Source organism: Pan troglodytes, chromosome 18 (genome assembly GCF_028858775.2).
Source record: "Pan troglodytes isolate AG18354 chromosome 18, NHGRI_mPanTro3-v2.0_pri, whole genome shotgun sequence".
Taxonomy (NCBI): Eukaryota; Metazoa; Chordata; class Mammalia; order Primates; family Hominidae; genus Pan; species Pan troglodytes.
In genome coordinates, this window is record NC_072416.2 from 5,674,429 (window position 1) to 5,694,501 (window position 20,073).

A 20,073-nucleotide genomic window follows, 5' to 3' on the forward strand; every position below is an offset into this window, starting at 1 on the left:
AGAGGTTTCCCTGTACTGGGAGCCTCGAAGAATTTGGGACAAGGAGGAACGGGATGGTGCTTGGGAGGCCCAGAAGAAGGAGAGGCCCTGCCCCGCTGCCCTGTCGGGAAAGAGGTTCAGGAGGCTCTCTTAGCCCACCTAGGGGGGCTAGCTCCAAAGTCAGGGTCTGGGTTGGTGTCAGGTGTGTCCTGCTTCCCGCTGTGCACTTGGTCAGGTTCGCTCAGCTCCCTGAGCTTGTTCCTGTCTGTGAAGGTGGGCAGTGAGCCCGTGAGGGTGACGGCTGCACCACCGAGATTTAGCTGCACCTTTTGGTTTGGGAGCTAGGGGACCAGCTTCTCTACCTGTAAGATCTGGGTCTTGGCTCCTCCGGGCGCAGTGGGTGACTCTGCCCTTGGGGTTCTTAGTGTGCTGCCCCCACACCCACCCCCGCACTGTTCCTGGCGCATGGTAGCTCCTGGTAACTTCCTTCCTTTCCTTTGTGGTCAGGCCACACTTCCCCCTCTAAGAGGCGCGGGTTAACCCACTTCGACCCTATCTAAGCTGATCTCTGGTTTCTTCTGCCCACCTGAGCCTCCCCGCCCCTCTTTCCTCCTAGACGGAACAAAAACGAGGTCCATTTTGTCACTCCAGGAAGGGACTGGTGGAGAGCCGGCTTCCTTTCCTCCCAGGGTAGTACAGTGGGGAAGGTTCCCCTCCCCCACCTCTTTTCCCAGACGTGGTGGATGGGGGAGGGGACTTCGCTGGAGGTGTTAAAGTGCCATTGAGATGGTAACCACACCAAGGGGCCCCCACTTTTCCATATCAATGGCATTCCAGTCCCTGATTAGGCCCCAACCTTAACCCTTCCGTTCCCAAGATCCAACTGAATCCAGGTGCACGGGGGCCTAGGAGAGGGTCTAGGACCTCCCAACCTAGGTCTAGTGAGGGCTGAGGACAACAGGCTAATTGCTACCCCTGTGTCCTGGGAATCCTCCCACCGTGGGCAGCTCCCCAACCACCCTCTTTCAGCCTCTCCTAGGCTCCAAGATGTTTCTCCACTTTTACTCTCCCCAAGGGGCTTGGGGAGATACTGTGTTTTATCTTAGAGACTTGGGGTGGGAGGAGCCTGAAGCCGCACAGGGCCACTGTGAAGGCAAGTCCAGTGGGTTGGTCACTGAGGTGGGGGTGTGCGCATTTGCTGAGCAGCCGCCACCCACGCTGCTGGCTAGTCCCTGGAGTGTGGACTTGCTTTCCTTCTTGCTCCGGTGTGGAGATGTTGGGCCAAAGAGGAATTGGGGTCTTAAAAACCTGGGGTCGGCTGGATGCGGTGGCTCACACCTCTAATCCTAGCAGTTTGGGAGGCCGAGGCAGGCAGATCACGAGATCAGGAGTTCGAGACCAGCCTGGCCAATATGGTGAAACCCCGTCTCTAATAAAAATACAAAAATTAGCCGCGTGTGTTGGCACATGTCTGTAGTTCCAGCTACTCGGGAGGCTGAGGCAGGAGAATCGCTTGAATCCAGCAGGCAGAGGTCGCAGTGAGCCGAGATCACATCACTGCACTCCAGCCTGGGCGACAGAGCGAGATTCCGTCTCAAAAAAACAAAACAAAACAAAACAAAACAAAACAAAACACAAACCTGGGGTCCCCGAGCAAGTGCGGTGGCGCTTGCCTGTAATCCCAGCACTTTGGAAGGCTGAGGCAGGCGGATCACCTGAGATCAGGAGTTCGCAGACCAGCCAGACCAACATGGTGAAACCCCGTCTCTACTAAATACAAAAAAAGAAAAAAAATAGCCGGGTGTGGTGGCGCATGCCTGTAATCTCAGCTACTTGAGAGGCTGAGGCAGGAGTACAGCTTGAACCCAGGAGGCAGAGGTTGCAGTAAGCCGAGATTGTGCCATTGCACTCCAGCCTGGGCAACAAGCGCAAAACTCCGTCTCAAAAAACAAACAAAAAAACCCCTGGGGTCCTCTTATGCCCTTTCCGGGCACAACGCTCACTGGATGTGTGCAGCCCGCCACTGGGCTACAACATAGGGGTTTAGAGCTGAATGTGGAACCGGTGAGTCACCGAGGCAGGGCCCGACGGCAAGCGGACCAGCCGTCCCGGTTTCCCTGGAGGACCCAATATTCAAACTGGGAATGTCCCTCAAAAAAGTGGGATGAGCCGATCACCTTAGGCCCTAGGACGAGGAGGACTTGTTCCGGCCCAGGGAAGATAATAGCCCCTGGGTTGGGGCTGCTGGGTGGGGGGACTTCCAGGGAGGCAGGCTTGCTGCTGCCTCCTGACAGCTGCCCAAACCTGTGCGGCTGGATTCCTGGAGGCCCCTGGAAGGCTGCGAGGGAGCCCACTGACCAGCTTGCCTCCGTCTGCAATCTCTGCTCTCCCCACCCCAACCCTGTGAAATCTGAGCCCCAGGGGCTGGGTGAGCTGGACAAACCTGCCACAAGATTCCCTGAGTCCACTGATGGCCATTTTCCAGCCTCTGTATCACCCCCCATCTTCCAGACTCTGTGGGGCCACCAGGTCAGCCCCCCTCGTACCGGAGGAGCCCCCCTCATTGGAGAGGCCCAGGGGGTGGTGAAGAGGAGGCCAGGCTTCTGTTTACCTTACAGACCAGCTGATTGGTGCTGGCCTGTCTCTGTGTTTGCAGGGGAGGATCTTAAGTTGTTTTGGGTCAAGGCCCCTTTGCAAATCTGAAGGAAAGTATAAATCTCTCTTCCAAAAGTATCATTTTTTTTTTAAGAGACAGGGTCTCACCTAGGATGGAGTGCGGTGGCATAATCATAGCTCACTGCAGACTCCAACTCCTAGGCTCAAGAGATCCTCCCACGTCAGCCTCCCGAGTAGCTGGGACTACAGACAGGATCCACCTAACTCAGCTAATTTTTGTGTATATATATATATATATATATATATATATATATATATATATATAATATATATATATATATTTTTTAATTTTAGAAATGGGGTCTCACTATGTTGCCCAGGTGGGTCTCAAGCTCCTGGCCTTAAGCAATCCTCCCACCTTGGCCTCTTAAGCGCTGGGATTACAGGCGTGAGCCTCAGTGCCCGGACCCAAAAGATGCTAAAACCCTTTCACAGAAGCGATGCTCATACCCCTAGGTTTGAACCCTGACCACTCCTTGAGGTTAGAGCCCTTTATACACAATGTCCCACCCACTAGGTGAGGGGCACTGAGCAGGGGTGTGCCTGGCCACTGGCTCCCCGAAGGCAGTGCCGTGAAGTGGTGCAGCCACCAGATGTGTGTGGTGGGCACCTCCAGCCCTGCCCGCACTGGCCAGTGGGCTCCAGCACACCCCAGCCCTCCCAGCACCAGGCAGGTGAGAGGCAGTCCCAGGTGAGGGCCCACTCTGAGGATCCTCTGTACCTCCCTGGAAAGTGTATGAATGGAGACAATGTTCCTCACATCCCTTTTCCTTTTCCTTTTTTTTTTTTTTGAGACAGAGTCTCCCACTGTCACCCAGGCTGGAATGCAGTGGTGCGATCTCGGCTCACTGCAACCTCTGCCTCCGGTTCAAGCGATTCTTCTGCCTCAGCCTCCCAAGTAGCTGGGATTACAGGCACCCGCCACCACGCCCAGCTAATTTTTTTTTTTTTTTTTTTTTGAGGAGTGTCTCTCTGTCGCCAGGCTGGAGTGGAGTGGAGTGGTACGATCTTGGTTCGCTGCAACCTCTACCTCCCGGTTTCAAGTGATTCTCTTGCCTCAGCCTCCAGAGTGGCGAGTGGCTGGGACTAGAGGCTTGTGCCACCATGCCCAGCTAATTTTTGTATTTTTAGTAGAGACGGGGTTTCACCATGTTGGCCAGGATGGTCTCGATCTCTTAACCTTCCGATTTACCTGCTTCGGCCTCCCAAAGTGCTGGGATATCTAATTTTTTGTATTTTTAGTAGAGACGGGGTTTCACCATGTTGGCCAGGCTGGTCTCGAATTCCTGACCTCGTGATTCGCCCACCTTGGCCTCCCAAAGTGTTGGGATTACAGGCGTGAGCCACTGCACCTGGCCGTCACACCCCTTTTTCAGACAACAATCCTCAGAGGTTCTTAGCACCCAGGCAGGGGCTTGAGGGAGTTCATGAACCCTCCCCCACAAATGAGGGGCACATGTTTGTGGGTGCATGTTCTGTGAGTCCCACGGGGTTTCTCAAGTGGGTCTTTGACCAAAGGAGGTTAAGGACCTCGACCTTCCATGACCTGTCCCAGGTAGGGGTCAGGATTTGAGCTTTGGTCAGTGGGACTCCCAGGCTGTCCCCATGAGTGGAATCACAGGCTCTGAGGGGGTTTTTCCGGAGGTAAGGCTTTCCTGCAAACTGGAAGGCAGGTCTTGGGGACACTTGAGTCCCTGGACTTAACCCCCGTGCCCACCTCTGGGGTGTTTTGGCCCGGGAGGCCTGACTGGCCACTCACTCACCCACCCATGGAACATAACTGGGTCCTGGGCTCTGCCCCACCCTGGGTTCCAGCCCCAGCCCGTCCCGCCTCCATCCCCCTTCCTGAGTGCCCCCCAATCTCCACAACAGGCCCCTCATCCTCTGGCCTCTGAAGATCTTAGGCAGCTCAGCTCAGCCTCGGTTTCAGCAGCAGGGGTGGCAAGAGCGCACCTGAGCTGAGGTTGAAGTGGGGGGTAGTTTTCTAGGCCGTTGCCAGGGCGATGCCACCTGAGCTGGGCGCCAGGCACCTGTCGTCTGGGGAACAGTGCGGGCGGGGCCCTTCCCCCGGGAGCTAGCGGGGCCACTGGGCTGAGACGGGGGATGGATCAGATTCCAGAGAGTCCCAGGCGGGCGGGAGTGTGCGATACTCGGGGAGCTGGGGCATGTTTGCATCACGAAACTCGGCTGGGGGAGAGCAGAGGCGGCTGGGGAGGGTCTGCGGAAGGAGGAGGCTCAGGAAGGCAAGCCGACGCCCCCTGTGTGTGTTTCTGTCCTGAGCCTGTTACTTTTTTGACCCCCGATCCGTCTCTTCTTCCTCAGCTTGTCCTCCATCTTCCCCTCCTTTACCCTTGGTTCCCACATGCACAGATGCTACGGACGCTTTTCCTCCCCTGTCCCCACTCAGCCGCAGCATCCCCCGCTGGCCCCCAGGCCCCTCATCCATCTGCTGCCCACGAACCCCCAGCCCCGCACCCTCCCCGTGGCTCAGGTCTCCCCTATCCCGGCCTCCCTGCACTTCACTCTGCTCCTCCCCTGCCTGGGCCTTAAAACCCCGCCTGCAGCCAAGAGCCCGCAGAGTCCCCAGGTGGCACTGTCAGAGTCGTTCAGTGGGAACCTGCGCCAGCCAGCAGGAGACGTGGCTGTCCTCAGCCTGGCAGTGCGTCTGGAGGGCCTGTGCGAGCTCAGCCCAGGTGTGACAGCGGGGTGGTAAGAGCAGCAGCACCCTCAGGGCATCCGATGGGCGGAGGCCCCTCGAGGTGACACCCACCACTCAGCCGAGCGGGACTACGAGTCTGCTTTGTGCTCCGCGAGGACCAGAAACACCTGCAAGAGGCACGGAGAGGAGGCGCCTTTCAAGAGGCGCCTTTCACGGAACTGAGGACTGGCCTGGCTTGGGGACACCAACAAGCCTTCCCCCTCCTGCTGGACACAGAGACACCCACCCAGCACACCAGACACATCCTCTGAGTCACCTAGGCCGCCTGGGGCTGAGAAGACCTAACCGAGGGGCCAGATGGCTTCGACCGGCTTAGAACTGCTGGGCATGACCCTGGCTGTGCTGGGCTGGCTGGGGACCCTGGTGTCCTGCGCCCTGCCCCTGTGGAAGGTGACCGCTTTCATCGGCAACAGCATCGTGGTGGCCCAGGTGGTGTGGGAGGGCCTGTGGATGTCCTGTGTGGTGCAGAGCACGGGCCAGATGCAGTGCAAGGTGTACGACTCACTGCTGGCTCTGCCGCAGGACCTGCAGGCCGCACGTGCCCTCTGTGTCATCGCCCTCCTGCTGGCCCTGCTTGGCCTCCTGGTGGCCATCACAGGTGCCCAGTGTACCACGTGTGTGGAGGACGAAGGTGCCAAGGCCCGTATCGTGCTCACCGCGGGGGTCATCCTCCTCCTCGCCGGCATCCTGGTGCTCATCCCTGTGTGCTGGACGGCGCACGCCGTCATCCAGGACTTCTACAACCCCCTGGTGGCTGAGGCCCTCAAGCGGGAGCTGGGGGCCTCCCTCTACCTGGGCTGGGCGGCGGCTGCACTGCTTATGCTGGGCGGGGGGCTCCTCTGCTGCACGTGCCCCCCGCCCCAGGTCGAGCGGCCCCGCGGACCTAGGCTGGGCTACTCCATCCCCTCCCGCTCGGGTGCATCTGGACTGGACAAGAGGGACTACGTGTGAGGCGGAGGTTTCCCCTGGGATCCCACTGCTCCCCACTGCTCCACCCTTTCGACCTTGGCCTGATGACCAGATGCCCTGCTCCATCACAACCTCCTTCCCCAGGAAAACCCACTTTCCAAAAGCCCAAGCTACACCTGGCTGCAGGGCTGGGTCAGCTGGCCTGGCTGAGCTCTTCTCAGTGGGGTCCCCTTTGATGTTCTCCCCCAAGTTGGGCAGCCTAGAGGTGTTGGGAACCCTGGCCTGCCCCCGCCTCCCCAGTAATTGTTTCCTTCCGTTGCCCTGGCTGGCCTTCCTTCTCTTCTGTGCCCTCCCCTGCCCCAGGAACCCTGGCCTCACCAAAACAGCAGCAGCTCATTGGCTCCAAAACCAGGGAGCAGATCATGCCCTCCCAACCCTGGAGTTGTCAGGGAGGGCCTGCCCATCACCTCCCTCTCCCCAACATCCCCACCCTCGAGTTGGAAATAAAGAGCATTTGTAACTGGGCTCCCTCTAATCTGTGCGCCGCCGCTGGGGCTGGGCAGGCACAGCCAGGTGGCCTCCCTTGGTGGCTGTCAGGCCAAGGTCTGGCTCTAGGTTCTGCCTGGTGGGTATGCTCACTCAAGCCACGGGGAGAGGGGATCGTGACTCACTTATGCCCATCTCCTCCCCTAGCCAGGGTGGGCACTCAGTAACCCGCTGCAACACCAAATGCACTAACAAAACATGCTTTATTTGGTAAAAATGTGAGTGTAAAGGGGGTGAGGCGGGGCGGGCAGGGCAGAAGGGTGCAGTGTTGTAGGTGGGGGCGGGGGTCTACATAGCTGGGACCTGGCCCTGGGGGGTGGACGTCTTATCAGGACGGAGGAAACAGAGGTCACAAGTTCCGGAGGTGGGCAGTCCTTTGTTAACAGATCACTTGCTTTTCCAGGGGTGAAGAGAGGAGCTCCAGAGACCTGAGTAGGATGGGGGGCAGCTGTCCAGTGACATCTAGGGAAGCCCAGCCCCCAGCAGCAGCAGGAACTCTTGGGGACAGTCTGTCTTGTTGCAAAGCCAGCACAGCAAGCAGCCTCCGCATTAGTTCCATAGCTTGACTGGCTTCTAAGATGGGCATGTCAAGATCCAGAATCTCAAAGCATCCCCTCTTTGGCTCCATCATCCAAGGGTGAGAAACAGCAGAGCCTAAGTGGGAGTCTGAGTCAACACCTTGGCTCAGTTTTCAAATGAATTTTAAATATCCTCAGTCAAAAGAAAAATAGCAGGAGGCAGAAACAAAAGGTACGAACCCATCCCAAAGCTGTTGGGCACTGCCACTTCTGGATGGCTCTAGCGCCAGTGGAGCCCCCATTCCCCTCCACGTCAGACGTAATTCTTGGTAGGGTACTCAGAGGGCCCCCGAGAGATGGCAGGGGCAGATGTTGAGTAGCGGGCCATGTAATGGCTGGGGCCCTGGGACCCCCCCGAGGGGCAAGTGCAGCACAGCAGCCCCCCACCCAGCAACAAAAGGCCTGAGGCCGCCCAGCCCAAGTAGAGGGAGGTCCCCAGCTCCCGCTTTTGGGCCTCAGCCACCAGGGGGTTATAGAAGTCCCGGATGATGGCATGCGCCGTCCAGCACACGGGGATTAGCGTCAGGACCCCTGAGATGACAAAGACAATCCCAGAGGTGAGCACCAGGCGGGCCTTGGAATCCTTCTCCTCCACACAGGTGGTACACTTGGCCCCAGCAAGGTAGACCAGCAAGCCGAACAGGGCCACAAGGAGGGCGATGACACAGAGGGCACGTGCAGCTTGCAGGTCCTGCGGCAGCGCCAGCAGTGAGTCGTACACCTTGCACTGCATCTGGCCGGTGCTCTGCACCACGCAGGACATCCACAGGCCCTCCCACACCACCTGGGCCACCACGATGCTGTTGCCGATGAAAGCGGTCACCTTCCACATGGGCAGGGCGCAGGAGACCAGGCCATTCACCCAGCCCAGCAGTGTCAGGACGACTCCCAGGATCTGCATTCCGGCAGAGGCCATGGCGAGGTTGAAGGAGCTGCACTGTGTTTGGGACAGAAGCACAACAAGGTGAGGCCTGGCAGGCCCAGACCTCAGGCCACATGTGGACAGGACTCTAGGGGCATGCACCCTGGAAAGTGGTCATCACATCCTGGAACTCAGTCAAGACGTGCTCCCTGAGCCTCACTTCTCGTGGGCAAAATGGACACTTAATGCTTTAGCATTTATTATTCTTTCTAGTTATGTGACAGGCACTGGCTGATGACAGTGAATGTGCAAGCAGCCCTGCCCTGGCTATCCTGAGTGCAAATGAAAGATAACAGGATGAAACCTATACAATGACAGTCCAAGGCCAGAGCCAGTGATCAGGCTGCAAGGCGGCAAAAAGCAGGATGAGAGGACGGTGCGATTTCCAAGCAGTTTCCATGTAGAATGGTTCAATTCTAGCCCTGAGTTTAAGGCTCAAAACTTGTCCATTTCTTTTGTTTGTTTGTTTGAGACGAGGAGTCTCGCTCTGTGGCCCAGGCTAGAGTGCAGTGGTGCCATCTCCACTCACTGCAACCTCTGCCTCCCAGGTTCAAGCGATTCTCCTGCCTCAGCCTCCCAAGTAGCTGGGATTACAGGTGCACACCACCACGCCCGGCTAATTTTTTTTGTTTGTTTGTTTAAGACGGAGTCTCGCTCTGTCGCCCAGCCTGGAGTGCAGTGGCGGGATCTCGGCTCACTGCAAGTTCTGCCTCCCGGGTTCACGCCATTCTCCTGCCTCAGCCTCCCGAGTAGCTGGGACTACAGGCGCTCACCACCACGCCCGGCTAATTTTTTCGTATTTTTAGTAGAGACAGGGTTTCACTGTGTTAGCCAGGATGGTCTCGATCTCCTGACTTCGTGATCCTCCCGCCTCAGGCTCCCAAAGTGCTGGGATTACAGGCATGAGCCACCACACCTGGTCTTAATTTTTGTATTTTTAGTAGAAACAGGGTTTCATCAAGTTGGCCAGGCGGGTCTCGAACTCCTGACCTCAGGTGATCTGCCCGCCTCAAGCCTCCCAAAGTGCTGGGATTACAGGTGTGAGCCACCGTGCCCAACCAAAACTTGTTAATTTCAACACTAAGATTGGAGATCCTAAGCTTCCTCCCACCACCCAATGTCCCTTACAACTTGGTTCCACACCCCAGGCTGGCAGACACCAGGACCAGGAGAGATGAAGAAAAGCATCATTAATCCCCCACCTAAAAGCAGTTCCTTCCCCAAAGCCACTGGATAACTCCCTGGCCCCACCCTTCTGACCTCCCCTAGGCGCTGGAGAGCATAGCCTCAAGGCTGAGGGCCTTTTCCTATGAATTCTAGACGTAAATGCCGTGCTAGACTCCCCTCAACACCAGTTCTCCCACCGCCACCTGGCCTGCACCTGTGTCCCCTCAGTGTTGGAGGTCGTGGAGGGAATCACTTCTGACTAGGGCCGGGCTGTGGCCTCCCACCGCCCAGAGTTCTTTCATTGTACGGCTTGGACCTAAACTTTTCCCGGCCGGCAGCGGTCGGAGGGCAGGCTCTACTCATTAGCCGGGGGCCCCAGGCCTGGGCGGAGCAGGCCACCTTGGGGAGACTGGCTGGGGCACGGTGCTCCAGCGCTCAGGTCCGGCCCTTAGGCCTCTGGCCGAGTTAGGGTCGGGGCCACGCTGGTCTAGGCGCCCAGGCCTCTCCCCTCTGAGTGTGCCCCTGCCCCTTTCTTTTTCATGCACTGCATGAAAAAGACTCTGTCCGAGGGCGCCCCGGCCCACCCGACTCTGTCCGAGGGCGCCCCGGCCCACCCGACCACCCCAACCTGGGAGCCGCGCGCCCTGGAGGGGTTCTATAGCTGCAGTGGCCGCAAGGTCCGCTCCCCCAGGTGAGGAGGAGGGGGGAGGGGCGCCCCGCCCCGAGAGGCAAGGCAGGTGGGGGAGGGGCGCCAGGGGTTTCGGAGTCTTTGTCCCTGGGGAGGGGGGAGGGCGTTTAACCCTTGGGAGCCCCGAAGGACCTATCACCTCGGAGGCTTGGGCGCGGACCGGCCGACCCCCTCAGGGACTCGCCCATCCAGGCGGCCGCAGCCCGAGTTCGCACGCACCCCTACCCACGCCGCCACCACCCTGCACCCGGCCCCAAGAGGCGTCTCTCCAACACGCACACTAGCCCCGGACTCACCTGCGAAGAAGATAAGGGAAATTCCTAGGCCGAGTGTCGGGACAGGGGCGGAGGCGGGGGTCTTAAAGAAGCGGTGACGTCACTGGACCACCGCCCCGGAGGAGGGGCAGAGACCCTGTCCCTGACGGCAGCGGGCGTGCGAATCCCAGGCTTGTCAGAGGGGGGCGCTGGAGGCTGGGGTCGCTGCGCCCGCCTCGGGCTGGCAGACGTCCAGACTCACCCAGGGTGAGGGCGCCAGGCTTAGGGTAGAACAGAGCTTGAGACTCCGCTTCACCACTTAAGCAGCGCGGTGACATGGGGAACTCACCTAACCTTCCCGAGCCTTCGTTTCCTACTCTGCACAATGGAGATAACAAGTCTGCATTTTATTATGTAACTACGTCCTAAGGTACAAATTAAAGGGCATACTATTGGTATTATTTTAGAGAAATATTTTCACTGTGTCACCCAGGCTGGAGTGCAGTGGTGCGATCACGGCTCACTGCAGTCTCGACCTTCTGGGCTCAAGCGATCCTCCCGCCTCAGCCTCCTGAGTAGCTGGGACTACAGGCAGCACACGCCACCGTGCCCAGCTAATTTATGTTTTGTTTTGTATAGACAAGGTCTTGTTATACTGCCCAGGCGTCTCGAACTCCGGGACTCAAGCGATCCGCCCGCCTTGGCCTCGCACTGCGCTGGGATTACCGGCTTAAGCCACCGCGCCCGGCCAGATAATATTATTTTTATGTTGCTGGTTTTTTGTTGTTGTTTGTTTTTGAGATGGAGTCTCGCTCTCTCGCCAAGGCTGGAGTGTGGTGGCGCGATCTTGGCTCACTGCAAGCTCCGCCTTCCGGGTTCACGCCATTCACCTGCCTCAGCCTCCAGAGTAGCTGGGACTACTACTACAGGTGCCCGCCACCACCCCCGACTAATTTTTTTGTATTTTTAGTAGAGACGGGGTTTCACCGTGTTAGCCAGGATGGCCTCGATTTCCTGACCTTGTGTTCCGCCCGCCTCGGCCTCCCAATGTGCTGGGATTACAGGCGTGAGCCACCGCGCCCGGCCTGTTTTGTTTTTTTGAGATGGAGGCCCTCTCTGTCGCCCAGTCTGGAGTGCAATGGCGCTATCTCGACTGACTGCAACCTCCGTCTCCCAGGTTCCAGAAATTCTCCTGCCTCAGTCTCCCGAGTAGCTGAGATTACAGGCGCCCACTACCACGCCCGGCTAACTTCTTTTTTTTATTTTTAGTAAAGACGGGGGTTCACCATGTTGGCCAGGCTGGTCTCGAGCTCCTGACCTCAGGTTTAATTCTTATACCCCCCGGGCCCTTAACAAAGCTGTAGTGGCCAGGCTAACCTGGGCAACATAGTAAGACCCTGGTCTCTACAAAAAATACAAAAATTAGCCGGACGTGGTGGGGCAGGGCCTGTGGTCCCAGCTACTTGGGAGGCTGAGGTGGGAGGCTCACCTGAGCCCAGAGAGCCGTGTTCGTACCACTGCACTCCAGGCTGAGCAAGAGTGAGACGCAATCTCAAGGGGGGGGGGGGGGGGGGAAGGAAGCTGCAGTGATCTCTGCATGGATTGGTCGTGTGTCTGATTTCTTTTTATTGTTTGTTTGTTTATTTATTTATTTATTTGAGACGGACTCTCACTCTGTCGCCCAGGCTGGAGTGTAGTGGCGCGATCTCGGCTCACTGCAACTTCTGCCTCCCGGGTTCAAGAGATTCTCCTGCCTCAGCCTCCTGAGTATCTCGGATTACAGGCGCGCGCCACCACGCCCGGCTAATTTTTGTATTTCGAGTAGAGACGGCGTTTCACCACGTTGGTCAGGCTGCTCTCGAACTCCTGACCTCGTAATCCGCCTGCCTCAGACTCCCAAACTGATGGGATTAAAGGCGTGAGCCACCGCGTCCGGCCGTTCGTGTCTGATTTCTACACGTGCTGCCGAAGCGAGCACTCGTGTCTAATTTTTGATTTCCCCACACCACGCACGCTGGACTAGATCACCGGCTGGGCAAGGAAGGGGGTCTGCGTCCCTGCGGGGTCCTGGCAGCTCCCGCGCCAGGACTTTGTTGAATGAATGACTGAACTGAGCGGGCGCCGCGGGGCGGGGCGTCCCGAAGCGGACCTCAAGGCGGGCGGAGGCGAGAGCTCCGCCCCGGAAGGCGGGGGCGGGGGCGGGGCGGCGGCCGTGGGTCCCTGCCGGCCGGCGGCGGGCGCAGACAGCGGCGGGCGCAGGACGTGCACTATGGCTCGGGGCTCGCTGCGCCGGTTGCTGCGGCTCCTCGTGCTGGGGCTCTGGCTGGCGTTGCTGCGCTCCGTGGCCGGGGAGCAAGCGCCAGGTACGCGGGACTCCGGGGTCGGGGAACCCCGGGCCGGGGCTCGGGAGCCGGACTGGGTGTCTGGAGAACAGCGCCGAACTGGGGGAACAGGCGGATGTGGGGATCTGGGGTCAGGTGGCCTTCAAACAGCTCGCTCCCGGCTGTGGGAAGTTCCATCACTCTCCAAGCTTCATTCACAATCCGGGCCTCAGTTTCTCCCACCGTCCAATTGGGGTTGGAGGGGTCTTCAGTTCCAAAAGTCCGAAGTACTTCGAATGCAGAGAGAAAGTGAGTGAGGGCGGGATGTTTAGTCTAGGAAGGGGCACGCCCCCAGCCTGGTCCGTACAGGGTCTAACTAGCCCCAGTGATCGATGAGTTGGGGAGGCCGTCGAGAGGCACTAGGGTCTGTGCCCTCTATACCATGTGGGGTGCCCCCTTCCATCCGGTGACTTCAGTGCCCAGCTATGCGGGGGGAGGGACTGGGGTCGGGCCCGGTGCCCAGGAGTGAGTCACCCGCCGGCGGCAGGGGGGTTGTGGGGACCTGACCCCCCCACCCCCAGCGTCCCGCGCTACGCCCTCCCTCCCGGAGCTGCCGTGTCCCGGTCGGGCCGTGCGGTCACCTGTGAGGAATGCGCGGGGAGGGCGCCAGTGACTCACGTTATTCGAGCCGGCCGACCCTGACCTCAGACCCCAGAATAGCCGAGTCCCGCCCCCAGCCTCTGACCCGAGGCCCCCTCCCCAGGCACCGCCCCCTGCTCCCGCGGCAGCTCCTGGAGCGCGGACCTGGACAAGTGCATGGACTGCGCGTCTTGCAGGGCGCGACCGCACAGCGACTTCTGCCTGGGCTGTGAGTGGGGGGCAGGGCCAGTGGCCAGCGGACCCCAGACTGGGAGGGAGGGTGGCTGGTGCGCAGAGCAGGGCCGAGAGCTTTGCATCTGGGAAATCAATCGGGAGGAGGTGGGAGCTGGGAGGGGGCTCCGGTCAGGGAGGAGGCCACGTTTGGGAGAAGGCAGAAGGCTCAGTCTTAGGGGGCGGGGCTGGCCTGGAGAGGGGCGAGGTCTGACTCCGAGTCCCGCCCCCAGGCGCTGCAGCACCTCCTGCCCCCTTCCGGCTGCTTTGGCCCATCCTTGGGGGCGCTCTGAGCCTGACCTTCGTGCTGGGGCTGCTTTCTGGCTTTTTGGTCTGGAGACGATGCCGCAGGAGAGAGAAGTTCACCAGTAAGTGTGCCCTGGCCTGCCCAGCCCTGTCAGCACTCGACCTTTTCTCTGCTGCTGACGACCCCACCTCTTATCTTGCAGCCCCCATAGAGGAGACCGGCGGAGAGGGCTGCCCAGCTGTGGCGCTGATCCAGTGACAATGTGCCCCCTGCCAGCCGGGGCTCGCCCACTCATCATTCATTCATCCATTCTAGAGCCAGTCTCTGCCTCCCAGACGCGGCGGGAGCCAAGCTCCTCCAACCACAAGGGGGGTGGGGGGCGGTGAATCACCTCTGAGGCCTGGGCCCAGGGTTCAGGGGAACCTTCCAAGGTGTCTGGTTGCCCTGCCTCTGGCTCCAGAACAGAAAGGGAGCCTCACGCTGGCTCACACAAAACAGCTGACACTGACTAAGGAACTGCAGCATTTGCACAGGGGAGGGGGGTGCCCTCCTTCCTAGAGGCCCTGGGGGCCAGGCTGACTTGGGGGGCAGACTTGACACTAGGCCCCACTCACTCAGATGTCCTGAAATTCCACCACGGGGGTCACCCTGGGGGGTTAGGGACCTATTTTTAACACTAGGGGGCTGGCCCACTAGGAGGGCTGGCCCTAAGATACAGACCCCCCCAACTCCCCAAAGCGGGGAGGAGATATTTATTTTGGGGAGAGTTTGGAGGGGAGGGAGAATTTATTAATAAAAGAATCTTTAACTTTAAATGGTTTGGAGAGGCAGTGATCCCCGACTGACTCCCCTGAGCTGGAGGGAGGGAGTGAGTCAGCCAGCCGCGGGGGCGGGGGTGAGGCTCTGACTCACACATTCTCAATGCCTGGAACTCAGCCGGCAAGGACCTGGCTGGCCCTAACAGTTTTCCAGGGAAGATCTTGAGGAGAAACCCCAGCATCCCGCGCCTCTGCCCTCTCCACCATCCCCAAAAGCCCCAGGTTCCAGACTGAAGCCTTCCTTTGCTCAGCAATCTTTATTCAGTTCTTCTTGGGGGTGGGATGCCTCCCTTCCCATGCTCCCACCCCTCCCATCCCAGAACTCCGTTGGGCTCAGTGTCCTCTGTTGAGGGAAGGTCTTGGTGCCCAGATGCCTACTCTGCAGGAGAGGGAGGAACCTTGTCCCTTTGCGGGAGTCGCTGGTCTCTTCTGTTGTGGGGAAGAAGGAAGGTGGGAGGGGCACTGTCCACCAGCACTCAGAGCTCCATTATGTCCCCAGCTGGGGTTGCAGGGTAGGGGGGACTGGGGGTGTCCCCCAGCCTCAGCAGACGGAGGGCCTCAGGGATGAGGCTGCCAGGATAGCGCCAGAGAAGCAGCTCAGAGCAAGGGCTCCTAGAAGAGGAAATGACTGTCAGGGCATGGGGCTGAGGCTGGCCTAGCTGAGCACCTCCCACCAGGTCCAGGTCCCCAGGGGCTCCTGGGTTCCCAGCACTTTCCAAAGAGCCAAGATGGGAAACAACCCAGAGGTCAGCTAGAGCTAAAAATGGCACGATGAGGCAGGGCCTGAGGTCAGCTGTGAGGACCGCCTGTGATTCTGCAGAAGGCCTGGCCAGTGGAGGAACCTACCTGAGTGGGGGCAGGGCTGGGGAGAAGGTCATGGGGGGGCTGCAGTAGGGGTGGTCATTGTGCAGGCTGAGTTGAGAGAAGTGGGTGGCCATGTTCTCCTCAGACAGAAACTGCTTGCGCAGAGGCTCCCTGGGGAGAGATGGGAGAGAGGCAGGCTGGGATACTGACACAGGAGGCAGCCTGTTGGGGACCAGAGGTGACAGAGATCTTGTTGGGAGTTCCTCCCTGCCCCCAAACTCACTGCTCCTCCTCCAGGCGCCGCTTGGTGCTCATGGGCACAGCTCCTCGGAGAGGGGAGCTGGGAAAAAAAGAGAGCCTGGTGCACCCCACCCTCTTGGCCCCTTCCCAAGGATCTGCCCGCCCAAGCCTGCAGCATCAGCCAGGAGCCCCAAGCCCATTCCTGTCTCAGCTGGTGCCGGTCCCCGCTCTCCTGGACCATCCAGCAGGGTACCTCGGAAGTCTCGACCCTGAGCCGCAGCCCCAGTCCCATCTCAGCTCACGCCTAAGCCCCGCCGATTCGCCCCACCCCGTGTTCATCCTACAGACCAGTCCTGAGCACCCAGCCAAAGCTCCTACGGCCCTTGGTCAGGCCCACCCTGGTCCCCTACACGCACCTGGCGTCCAGGCCCCAAGTCACCCCCAAGGCGGCCCGCGGGAGGCGCTGGGCCCCTCCCTGGGGGCCTCGCTGCAAGGGCTGCTGCAGGATCATTGGGTTTTGGGGTCCTGCGGGTGGGATCTGGGCGACAGGGGAGGAGGCTCTGAGGGCGTGGCCAAGCGAGGATGGGCGTGGCTTTAGGCGGGCACAGCGGCGAGGTTCTGCGCGGGCGCGGAAGACGGGCGGCGCGTGGCGGAAGGCAGGCTTGCTCCTCGGGGTGGGGGAGGGTATCCGGCTTAAGGGGGCTGCGGTGGACGCCACTTCTTAATGTCGGGGGTCTTCGCGGCGCTCACCTCGGCTCCTAGGGTTCGGGACGGTACGCACCAGCCACCTTCGCGCCGAAGGCGGTAGGGCGCCACGGAGAGGAACCGCTCTAGGCACGTAAGGCCTCGTGAGGTTGCGTCGCGCGCGGAGCACTCTGGGACTTGTAGTTCTGGAGATGGAGCGAGCTGTGCCGCTCGCGGTGCCTCTGGGTCAGGTGAGACGCACGTGGTGCGCGTTGCCTTCTGGGGTTTGTAGTTCACGCATGGCTGGGACGGGGCGAGCAGGGAATCGTGCCCTGAGCCCTGTTTTGCCTGGGCTATTTGTGGAACTCAGACTCTGACCAGGGGGGCGGGATAGTAACCCAGAAGTGCTTCAGGGGCTTAACGCAAGTCAGAGAGTAGGAATTATAAATCAGTACGTTTTTCTATGTTGGGGTAGTAGAGGTACTTTTTTTTTTTTTTAATTTTCTAGTTCTTGCAAAGCACTTTTTTTTTTTTTTTGAGACAGAGTCTCACTCTGTCACCTAGGCTAGAGTGCAGTGGCGCGATCTCAGCTCACTGCAACCTCCGCCTTCCAGGTTCAAGCGATTCTCCTGCCTCAGCCCTCCAAGTAGCTGGGACTATAGGCGTGTGCCACCATGCCCAGCTAATTTTCGTGTTTTTAGTAGAGACAGGGTTTCACCATGTTGACCAGGCTGGTCTCGAACTCCTGACCTCAGGTAATCTGCCTGCCTTGGCTTCCCAAAGTGCTAGGATTACAGGTGTGAGCCACCACGCCCGGCCAAATTTTTTTTTTTTTTTTTTTTTGAGATGGAATTTCACTCTTGTTGCCCAAGCTGGAGTGCAGTGGCTCCATCTCGGTTCACCGCAACCTCCGCCTCCCAGATTCAAGCAATTCTCCTGCCTAAGCCTCCTGAGTAGCTGAGATTACAGGCATGCGCCACCACTCCCAGCTAATTTTGCATTTTTAGTAGAGACAGGGTTTCTCCATGTTGGTCAGGCTGGTCTTGAACTCCTGACCTCAGGTGGTCCACCTGCCTTGGCCTGCCAAAGTGCTGGGATTACAGGCGTGAGCCACTGCGCCCGGCCCCACATTTTTAAATTTTTTGTTGAGACAGAGTCTCACTATGTTGCCCAGGCTGCTCTCAAACTCCTGGCCTCCCAGAGCGCTGGATTACAGGCATGAACCACCACACCCGGCTTAAGCACTGAGTGACAGCCCCACGTAAAGCTCTTGTCTATACACTAGCTCATCTAATTGTGATGGAATCTTCTGTGAGCTCCATTTGTCAGTTGAGGAAGCTGGCAGGAGAGGCCTGGGTGCTTGCTCAGAGGTCCCTGAGGCATCACTTCAACTCTCCCCTTCTTCAGTGTCTTCTTGGAGCCACCCATGGGACTGCATGGGCAGGTGCTGGCTTGGGGCGGGGCCGCCTCAAAAGAAGGCTGAGAAGTCAGGACAGTGGGAGACCTGGCAGGTTTTGGGGGAAGCAGGGAGGACTCTGTGGATGGGAGGTTTCATAAGTCCCAGGCAGGCCTCATCCAGTCTTTCCCTGCAGACAGAGGTGTTCCAGGCCTTGCAGCGGCTCCATATGACCATCTTCTCCCAGAGCGTCTCACCATGTGGGAAGTTTCTGGCGGCTGGCAACAATTACGGGCAGATTGCCATCTTCAGGTACCCTCTGCCGCTGTCCACCCATTAGCCCTGGCACTTGGCCCTCATGGGACGGATGCCCCTGTTTCTGACTCCTGGGTCCCCTCCGCTGTCCCTGCAGCTTGTCCGCTGCTTTGAGCTCAGAAGCCAAAGAGGAAAGTAAGAAGCCGGTGGTGACTTTCCAAGGTGGGTATAGCTGTGGAGTCTGGCTTCGGGACTTTGGGTGGGATTGACTCACTCAGTTCTGCATTTCTCTTTAGCCCATGATGGGCCCGTCTATAGCATGGTTTCCACCGATCGACATCTGCTTAGTGCTGGGGATGGGGAGGTGAAGGCCTGGCTTTGGGCGGAGATGCTCAAGAAGGTAAGGAGTCGAGCTTGGGAAAGGGCTGGGGTGCCTGGACCCGGAGAGAGCCTTTGAGGTCACCTGGTATTTTCTCTTTTGAAGGGCTGTAAGGAGCTGTGGCGTCGTCAGCCTCCATACAGGTGAGCAGGGCCACGTGGATAGAGGGTGCATCAGGGTGAAGCCACTTCCTCACTGACCTTGCCTTTCCTTCCCCAGGACCAGCCTGGAAGTGCCTGAGATCAACGCTTTGCTGCTGGTCCCCAAGGTCTGAGCCCCATGTGACTGTTCTTGGTCCAAACTTTGATCCTTCACCCTCTGCCTATCCTGATTTGACATTGACTTTCTGCCTCACCCTGCTCCTCCACAGGAGAATTCCCTCATCCTGGCTGGGGGAGACTGTCAGTTGCACACTATGGACCTTGAAACTGGGACTTTCACGGTGAGCAGGGTCCTGGAGCCCTAGAGCAGGTCTAGGTCAGGGAGAGGCACTCTTCCTAGGTCTCCTCCTGACATCGCCCCTCTACATGCAGAGGGTCCTCCGGGGCCACACAGACTACATCCATTGCCTGGCACTGCGGGAAAGGAGCCCAGAGGTGCTGTCAGGTGGCGAGGATGGAGCTGTTCGACTTTGGGGTAAGCAGGTGGCTGGTTGGAGGGCAAGATGGCAGTGAAGGAGGCTGAGGCAAGTGGGGCACCACTCACAGTTCTTTCCCCGCAGACCTGCGCACAGCCAAGGAGGTCCAGACGATCGAGGTCTATAAGCACGAGGTGAGGGTGTGACCGTGGCCATTGTCCTCTTCTCCCTCAACTCCTTGAATTCTCCAGGTCTCCACCTCTTTCCCTCCTCCCCTCCCCATCCCAGGAGTGCTCAAGGCCCCACAATGGGCGCTGGATTGGATGTTTGGCAACTGATTCCGACTGGATGGTGAGCTGGGCAGACTGTTGGATGGGATGGCAGCTCCGGGCCCTGTCAGCTGTGGGCCTGTGGTTCACAGCTGGGGACTCCCACCTTTCTGTCCAGGTCTGTGGAGGGGGCCCAGCCCTCACCCTCTGGCACCTCCGATCCTCCACACCCACCACCATCTTCCCCATCCGGGCGCCACAGAAGCACGTCACCTTCTACCAGGACCTGGTGAGGCCCTGTGTCTCACTTCTGCCACCCCCACTGACTCTTCCCTTCAGTCCTGACCCCTGAGCACCTTCCCTGTCCTCTGCAGATTCTGTCAGCTGGCCAGGGCCGCTGCGTCAACCAGTGGCAGCTGAGCGGGGAGCTGAAGGCCCAGGTGCCTGGCTCCTCCCCAGGGCTGCTCAGCCTCAGCCTCAACCAGCAGCCTGCCGCGCCTGAGTGCAAGGTGGGTCCGGCAGGGGCCACGGAGCGGCTGGGAGGCAGGGGTGTGGGCAGGCCAGTCATGCCCCTCTTTCCTCCAGGTCCTGACAGCTGCAGGCAACAGCTGTCGGGTGGATGTCTTCACCAACCTGGGTTACCGAGCCTTCTCCCTGTCCTTCTGATCTCCGACGACACCCCCAGCCAGCTCAGGGTTTTAGAGTGTTTTTCATTTTCTTTCTTTTTTTTTTTTTTACAATAAAGTTTCAGGCTTTTTTACCATGCTCTTTCTTT

At 59.0% G+C, this 20,073-nt stretch overlaps 5 protein-coding genes across 12 annotated transcripts; 3 read left to right on the forward strand and 2 right to left on the reverse strand.

Moving 5' to 3' along the window:
• The first annotated feature begins 2,933 nt into the window (after window positions 1-2,933).
• CLDN9 (claudin 9) lies at window positions 2,934-6,807 on the forward strand. Its single transcript, XM_003314941.6, has one exon. It carries the CDS (start codon window positions 5,672-5,674, stop codon window positions 6,323-6,325), a length of 654 nt encoding a protein of 217 aa, XP_003314989.2. The 5' UTR covers window positions 2,934-5,671; the 3' UTR covers window positions 6,326-6,807.
• Window positions 6,808-7,013: 206 nt separating this feature from the next.
• CLDN6 (claudin 6) lies at window positions 7,014-10,572 on the reverse strand. Its single transcript, XM_523276.6, has 2 exons — window positions 10,481-10,572; window positions 7,014-8,344 (listed from the first exon to the last, which is right to left on the reverse strand). Exon 2 carries the CDS (start codon window positions 8,321-8,323, stop codon window positions 7,661-7,663), a length of 663 nt encoding a protein of 220 aa, XP_523276.1. The 5' UTR covers window positions 8,324-8,344; window positions 10,481-10,572; the 3' UTR covers window positions 7,014-7,660.
• Window positions 10,573-12,633: 2,061 nt separating this feature from the next.
• On the forward strand, window positions 12,634-14,691 carry TNFRSF12A (TNF receptor superfamily member 12A). Its single transcript, XM_001165479.6, has 4 exons — window positions 12,634-12,801; window positions 13,523-13,627; window positions 13,863-13,997; window positions 14,079-14,691. Exons 1-4 carry the CDS (start codon window positions 12,708-12,710, stop codon window positions 14,132-14,134), a joined length of 390 nt encoding a protein of 129 aa, XP_001165479.1. The 5' UTR covers window positions 12,634-12,707; the 3' UTR covers window positions 14,135-14,691.
• A 241-nt stretch (window positions 14,692-14,932) lies between these two features.
• HCFC1R1 (host cell factor C1 regulator 1) lies at window positions 14,933-16,287 on the reverse strand. Of its 4 annotated transcripts, XM_009430149.4 has the most exons (4): window positions 16,155-16,286; window positions 15,782-15,838; window positions 15,541-15,669; window positions 14,933-15,306 (listed from the first exon to the last, which is right to left on the reverse strand). In XM_009430149.4, exons 1-4 carry the CDS (start codon window positions 16,247-16,249, stop codon window positions 15,171-15,173), a joined length of 417 nt encoding a protein of 138 aa, XP_009428424.1. In that variant the 5' UTR covers window positions 16,250-16,286; the 3' UTR covers window positions 14,933-15,170. The 4 variants fall into 4 exon arrangements, with proteins under 4 accessions (XP_009428424.1, XP_009428425.1, XP_063653718.1 ...); XM_009430150.3 differs by lacking the exon at window positions 15,782-15,838 and having other exon boundaries at window positions 16,155-16,287; XM_063797648.1 differs by lacking the exon at window positions 15,782-15,838 and having other exon boundaries at window positions 15,541-15,720; window positions 16,155-16,274.
• A 55-nt stretch (window positions 16,288-16,342) lies between these two features.
• THOC6 (THO complex subunit 6) lies at window positions 16,343-20,059 on the forward strand. 5 transcript variants are annotated; one of them, XM_016929231.4, is made up of 13 exons: window positions 16,343-16,673; window positions 18,015-18,130; window positions 18,231-18,295; window positions 18,370-18,473; window positions 18,558-18,595; window positions 18,672-18,720; window positions 18,823-18,894; window positions 18,986-19,088; window positions 19,174-19,223; window positions 19,318-19,380; window positions 19,477-19,587; window positions 19,673-19,807; window positions 19,884-20,059. In XM_016929231.4, the coding sequence occupies exons 1-13, from the start codon at window positions 16,635-16,637 to the stop codon at window positions 19,962-19,964; spliced, it is 1,026 nt and encodes a 341-aa protein (XP_016784720.1). In that variant the 5' UTR covers window positions 16,343-16,634; the 3' UTR covers window positions 19,965-20,059. The 5 variants fall into 5 exon arrangements, with proteins under 5 accessions (XP_016784720.1, XP_054524737.1, XP_016784718.1 ...); XM_054668762.2 differs by having other exon boundaries at window positions 16,436-16,576; window positions 18,019-18,130; window positions 19,318-19,587; XM_016929229.4 differs by having other exon boundaries at window positions 16,537-16,673; window positions 19,318-19,587.
• The last annotated feature ends 14 nt before the right edge of the window (window positions 20,060-20,073 follow it).

What these genes read in the sequence shown, in the direction of transcription:
- CLDN9 (XM_003314941.6), top strand. Translation starts at nt 5,672, where the DNA reads ATGGCTTCGACCGGCTTAGAACTGCTGGGCATGACCCTGGCTGTGCTG.
- CLDN6 (XM_523276.6), bottom strand. Translation starts at nt 8,323, where the DNA reads ATGGCCTCTGCCGGAATGCAGATCCTGGGAGTCGTCCTGACACTGCTG.
- TNFRSF12A (XM_001165479.6), top strand. Translation starts at nt 12,708, where the DNA reads ATGGCTCGGGGCTCGCTGCGCCGGTTGCTGCGGCTCCTCGTGCTGGGG. An exon ending in GGCCGGGGAGCAAGCGCCAG is followed by an intron (nt 12,802 to 13,522) that starts GTACGCGGGACT and finishes CCCCCTCCCCAG; the next exon opens with GCACCGCCCCCTGCTCCCGC. An exon ending in CAGCGACTTCTGCCTGGGCT is followed by an intron (nt 13,628 to 13,862) that starts GTGAGTGGGGGG and finishes TCCCGCCCCCAG; the next exon opens with GCGCTGCAGCACCTCCTGCC.
- HCFC1R1 (XM_063797647.1), bottom strand. Translation starts at nt 16,030, where the DNA reads ATGGGACTGGGGCTGCGGCTCAGGGTCGAGACTTCCGAGGTACCCTGC.
- THOC6 (XM_016929227.3), top strand. Translation starts at nt 17,859, where the DNA reads ATGGGCAGGTGCTGGCTTGGGGCGGGGCCGCCTCAAAAGAAGGCTGAG. An exon ending in GCCGGTGGTGACTTTCCAAG is followed by an intron (nt 18,296 to 18,369) that starts GTGGGTATAGCT and finishes ATTTCTCTTTAG; the next exon opens with CCCATGATGGGCCCGTCTAT. An exon ending in TCACCTTCTACCAGGACCTG is followed by an intron (nt 19,588 to 19,672) that starts GTGAGGCCCTGT and finishes TGTCCTCTGCAG; the next exon opens with ATTCTGTCAGCTGGCCAGGG.